This window comes from Mastomys coucha, unplaced genomic scaffold, assembly GCF_008632895.1.
Source record: "Mastomys coucha isolate ucsf_1 unplaced genomic scaffold, UCSF_Mcou_1 pScaffold15, whole genome shotgun sequence".
NCBI classification, from domain to species: Eukaryota; Metazoa; Chordata; class Mammalia; order Rodentia; family Muridae; genus Mastomys; species Mastomys coucha.
Genome location: NW_022196897.1, coordinates 28,358,987 through 28,364,761, shown reverse-complemented (window position 1 = coordinate 28,364,761; position 5,775 = coordinate 28,358,987). Strand labels below are relative to the sequence as shown.

At 32.4% G+C, this 5,775-nt stretch overlaps 1 protein-coding gene and 1 pseudogene across 7 annotated transcripts in view; one reads left to right on the top strand and one right to left on the bottom strand.

Moving 5' to 3' along the window:
• The window catches only part of LOC116090126, a 1,191,078-nt pseudogene that overhangs the window by 504,494 nt on the left and 680,809 nt on the right, over positions 1-5,775 (bottom strand).
• Lrp1b (LDL receptor related protein 1B) overlaps positions 1-5,775 on the top strand; it is a 1,939,581-nt gene that overhangs the window by 1,825,690 nt on the left and 108,116 nt on the right. For all 7 annotated transcript variants that reach the window (XM_031370139.1, XM_031370141.1, XM_031370138.1 and 4 more), the window contains 2 exons: positions 841-960; positions 2,769-3,010. In XM_031370139.1, coding sequence (XP_031225999.1) covers positions 841-960; positions 2,769-3,010 — 362 coding nt within the window. The remainder of the gene's footprint in view (positions 1-840; positions 961-2,768; positions 3,011-5,775) is intronic.

Below are 5,775 nucleotides of genomic sequence, written 5' to 3'. Positions count from 1 at the left end.
TTGAAATAACCAAAAAAAAAAAGAAAAGAAAAAGAAAGAGAAAAGAAAGACCAAAATACAGAATAGAAAAAGAAAGACCTTAACAGTGCTGTTTACAGGCATGGTGAATATATGAAATCAGAAGAGCCACTTGAAAAGGTCAGAATCTTTTTATAAGATAAAACACAGGTTTGTCTTATATACCATGTCCAAACGTAAGCTGTAGAAAGAGCTGAAGCCCTAAACAAAGCAAAATAATCTACTGTAATTTAGGTGGTACAGGGTTAATATGATACATTTTACTTCATCCTTGATTCATCCTGAAGACAAGTAAATATTATTACACAGAAAGTAGTTGGTATCACAGAGCTTCAGGATTCATCGGAGAAATGCCATACCATAGGCAACAGAGTGTGCACAGTATACTGTCCTGATGTCGTCTTCAGGTGTCACTGGGTATGCTTGTTTATAGCACTGAGCGTGTAAAGTGCTATAGAGTGCTAAAGAAAAGCCAGGTATTTTCCTGTGCTAAACATAATTTGAGGTATGAATTTATCTTACAATTTTGTTACCTAATCAGGCCAAATAAACAATATGTAGGGAGAAGAGGAATCTATGTGAAAGTGGAGGAGGAAAACAGGTGGTCAACAATCCTCCTGATCATGTGACTGAGTTCCCAGGTCTATTTATGCCCTTAATTCAGTGGCATGTTTTAATTCATAGACATTACCTGTGGCTTCTTTACTTCTTGCTGACTTAGCCCTGCTTATTTGCAGATGGCTGTTGAGGTTCTCTGTTTAGTTGTCAGAATAGTCCTTATTTTGCAATGGTGAAGATGGATTCTGAGCTCTTCTCTCACAGATCTCAATGAATGCCTGGTGTTTGGAATATGCTCCCACCACTGTCTAAACACACGAGGATCATATAAATGTGTCTGTGACCAGAACTTTCAAGAAAAAAACAACAGCTGTATAGCAAAAGGTAAGGTAATTAAAAAGCCATTTCAATTCTTCATGAATATCTTAAGGGGAAAATTTTGTATGTTGCATTTTAGCAAAATATCTATTCTGAATAATATGAAATATTTAGATATTAAGACAATCAATGTGGCTATTTTATTTTTATTTTGAAATGTGAACTATATTTTCCTTTAATTAATAATATCATGTTTCTATTCTGGAAACTTCCAAAGTCTCCTGTGTGAGCTTATTTTAAAACATGCAGTAAGTCCTTGGATTGCTCCTCTGCTTAGATAACTAAAGCTTGCTTGCTTGTGTCTCTGCCTTATGTTCTTAGTCTTGTTCAAAGTGATTTACAGAGAAAATTATTAAAGATAGTGCAAAAAGTATTAAAATTACTTTGCGTTTGTAGTAATTTGTCAGAAGGATAAAAAATTTAAGCACCAGTCTTACAGCCAAAATGCAGTAATTCTGTTCTTTTCAGTTAATGTAAAAACTATATTTAACAATTGTAAAATCATGAAAGCATAAGGACTAGGATTATAAAGACAAGGGGATTTGTGTATGACCTTTCAATGTTTGAATATAAAACCTTATTTCTAAATTCTGTAACTTTTCAATTTGCCACTACATTTTTTAATTTAAAAGACAATTATTTCTAATTAAAAGACAGTGTTAGACTTCTACATGTGTATTTTAATTGCTCATGTATTTTACACAATTATATAGTTTTAATATCATCAGCTATACAGTATGATTAATAAGAAATGATCGCAGGAGAAAAGTGGTTCACTGTCATTTACCCTGTGTGAACGATGTTAAGTGTACTTAAGTTTGAATCCTATGACCATATTTTCTACAGTGCATGGCCTAGAGGAAGTCACTGAGGTAGTCGAGACTTGGTTCTTCATTTATAAAATTGCAATATCGTATCTATTTCCATGATTTCCGTAAGAAATAAAAATAAGTTGAAAAAGAATTAATATAATATCCAAAAGAGAATAAATATTAGTATTTGGATTATTAAATGAGTTATTATATATTATCAAATTCTGTGATGTAAAGTGTGGCTGAAATGGACATAATTCAGCTTACCATATGTACCTAAGTGTGATTTGTACAACTACATTATTTTTGCAGGATATACGATTTGAAATTGTTCTATGTTTTAATATTTTAATAATATTAGACTTTTCAGTGAGTTTTCCTCTTCAACCAATGTGAAAATAATATTAGTGTGTGTTACAGGTGTCATAACATAGGGAGCACTCTCCCATTCAATTAGAAATAAAATTACAAAACCTTAATTTAACAAAGAACAAAATCTGTTAAATGGAAAGTAAAACAGGACAGGATGTAGCTTAGTGATGGAGTTTTTGCAAAGCCATTGGTTGAATGAATCTCTACCCCCTCAAAAATAATAAAAAAAGAGAGAGAGAAAGAAAGAGAGAGAGAGAGGGAGAGAGAGAGAGAGAGACTTCAATAGTTAAAGTAATAGGGCCACATGGCATAGGATAACATCTAAATACCAAAAATCAAAACATCAGAACACAGTATGTTGTGACTTGCTACAGACATCCTTTTCCAGTCCTTAATTTATGCACATGAAATAAGCTTTGTACTTAAAAAAGGAAGTGACTGTGAATGATTATGGTAGAAAAGTATTAAGCAGAAATATTATGAAGAGTTTTAAAAAGTAGAAAACTAGGTGATTTTCACTTTGGGAGAAACTGTATAAAGAATAACAATTCAAGATAATTTAAAGTATATTATCACTTTTGCCCTAGTTGAAATTTCCTCTATTTTGTATTTTATTATAATAATCTGCAGGCTCTGAAGATCAAGCTCTCTACATAGCTAATGACACTGACATCCTGGGTTTTGTATATCCATTCAACTACAGTGGCGGTCATCAGCAGATTTCTCATGTTGAACATAATTCAAGAATAACAGGGATGGATGTACATTATCAAAAAAATGTGATTGTCTGGAGTACTCAGTTTAATCCAGGCGGGATATTCTACAAAATGATTGATGCCAGAGAAAAGAGACAAGCGAATAGTGGCTTGATTGTAAGTAAATAACAGAAAATTTGAAGGCTGTGTCTTCTTTCAACATCCTTACTTAAAAAAAAAAACAAAGTATCAGAAGAATTACGATAATCAGTTATTCATCTTGTGTAAAAATAAATATTTCTTTCTATTTTCACAAAAGCATGTTTACTGTAAATTCTGGTTTATGTTTTGCTTCAATGAATTTACCATTTCTACATAGGAATGAAAATGAATAGCAGCTGGCTGTTTTGAACACATTATATTTTATATTTAAAATTCATACATATTGTGAACAGAAGCATTTTTCATCTTAATATTGGAATGGGAAAATAGATGTGCTTTTTCCATTAGAAAGTACATAACAGAGAGAAAATTGTTTCGATCTTAAGAATATCATAAATCTACTTATGAGACGGGAAACCAGCTAGAGTTTCACTATTCCTTCTTTTGAGAAATGCATTTTGGAGAGCATTTGGCTGATACAGGAAGGGAATGTTGCTTATCATGGCTTATCATGGGAGCAATAAAGCAGACCACTTGTTTAGAATTGTTTAGAGTTGCTGGCAATCTCTATTTGCATTACAGCCTTTAAAGTTATTGCATATTTTAATATAACCTAGGAGGAAAAGAGAGTTACATACTTACTTATTTTGAGGGCGCTTGGCCTTTCTTCCATACAATTCAAAAGTCAAATGATACCACAGAATGGTCTAAGTGCATTCACATACTTGAAATGCACCATGGCACCTGTTTGGATTCCTCATTAATTTTTTTACAACAGAATCTATCATAAATATCTAAGCCACATGAATGACTGCTGATGCAGCTTAGAACACATTCTAATTTTATACTACAATGAAGATTTAAGCTGCAGGAATGCCACTTGAAGCTGTGTTGAGAATATTTTAATCATATTTTAATGTATTCTTTATATTTTCAGTTAAGTGAGTACATTTTGTGGGAGAGAAAGGGGGAGCCCATGAGTGCAGATACCTTTAAAGGCCAGAAATTCATGGCATTAGGCGTAACTGGTAGTTGTAAGCCATCTGACATGGGCATTCTGAGGAGAACTTGAACTCTGAAAAAGCTGTTCACATTCTAAATTTCTGAGATATCTCTCCAGGTACGATTTTTAAATAAACAAAATTAACTAATGAACTCAGGTTGAGAATAGATCAACTGTCTATAAAATTTTCTGTGTAACTGAGTTCCTTCTTCAGATCTTCCTGCCGTAAACAGTGTTAGGTAAGTTTTACTTCTGCTCAGAGTAGGTCCAGGACAGAGAGGAGTCATTTAGCAGTTCATTCTGTCCTCCATATTGCAGAACTGTTCTTTCTCTTTGTCAGACCACAAGATGACACATAGTCATTGTGTGTGCAACATTTAGCTGTAAAAGTGATGTCTGCTTTCATATAACTCACGAAAATGAAGGTTGCTTGTGACCTCATTTTCTTGCTCTGGTGTCATGAAATACATTGATTGGCCTGGCTTTGAATTCTGTTCCTGTTCTCTATTAGTTCTTTAGTTTCTCTGACCTAATTTTAGGTGTTTGATTAAAATCTAATTAAGTATATGTCATATAATTGTTACATATTGATAATGTAACAATTGTACATATTGATAATGTAAATATATTAATTTTTATATAAACCAGTACATTGTATTACTACACAACTGTACTGCTAAAATTGATTGACAGGATGCTGTGTGCTGAATGTTGTACTTAAAATAATTTACAGTTTTTTAAAAATAACTTACTTGTTTAGTTTTGCTATAATTTATGAAAGTAGATTATTTTGTTTAATTTAGTTCTTGGGTAGATTTATACATATTCAGTGTTAATAAGCACAATTTTTATAGATTTGATTTCAAAACATGTAATATTTGATAACTGAGATTTTATATTTATTCAGTCAGATATATGAGAATGTACATTTTATTTATACAGTGTACACATTTATTTGCAGTCATGTCTACAGCATTCCGTAACTTCATTAGAAAATTGCTTGCAATCAGTGGTAAAGACTTCCATTAGGCTTGTCTGAAACAAGATATGAAACCTAGCTTACATTTAAATGATTGCGATGTGTTTACTACATGGTCTAGACTACCTTTTCCAGTCCTTTCAGAAGGAATATAACTAGCAAAATTAACCAGGCAAGTTGTGGATTACTGTAGTATAGCATTCACTGCCAAAGAGCTAATAACTGATTCAATGTAATATTAAAGAGCGGGGGACTGTTGAGCTATGGGTTTTACCAGCTGTCTCTACACGACTTGACTTGACTTTCCACAAACACTTCAGGCCTTTTGAAAGTCAAGGTTACCTTAATGAAGACAATTGCATTGTACTTCACTACTACTTTGTAATCCCAGTGCCTTAATGTAATAAGATGCAAGAGTCTACTCTGACCATTTTGATTTAGATCTCAACAAAAATGTTTACAGTCTTGAAAGCAGTCAACTTCTAAAGCCCATTCCGGGTAATAAACATTTGTGATTTCACAAAGACTGGCAATAGAATGTGTCTGTCAACTTTTACCTGAGCCTATTATTTCTCTGAAATACATCTTGTATATAAAAAACATTTTTCTTGTCAAGTAGAAGTGTGTGTTTCTAATAGTTACCAGCTGATCACCAATTAGTTCAAAGATTATAAAATCTATTTTGTGTTCAAAGTTTTGATATATGTGTTGAAAAATACAGACTTAGGCTTCTATAATTCTAAGAAAACAGAACTCAGGACTTTTCTACAAAAAAAAAAAAAGATTTTGACATGTAGA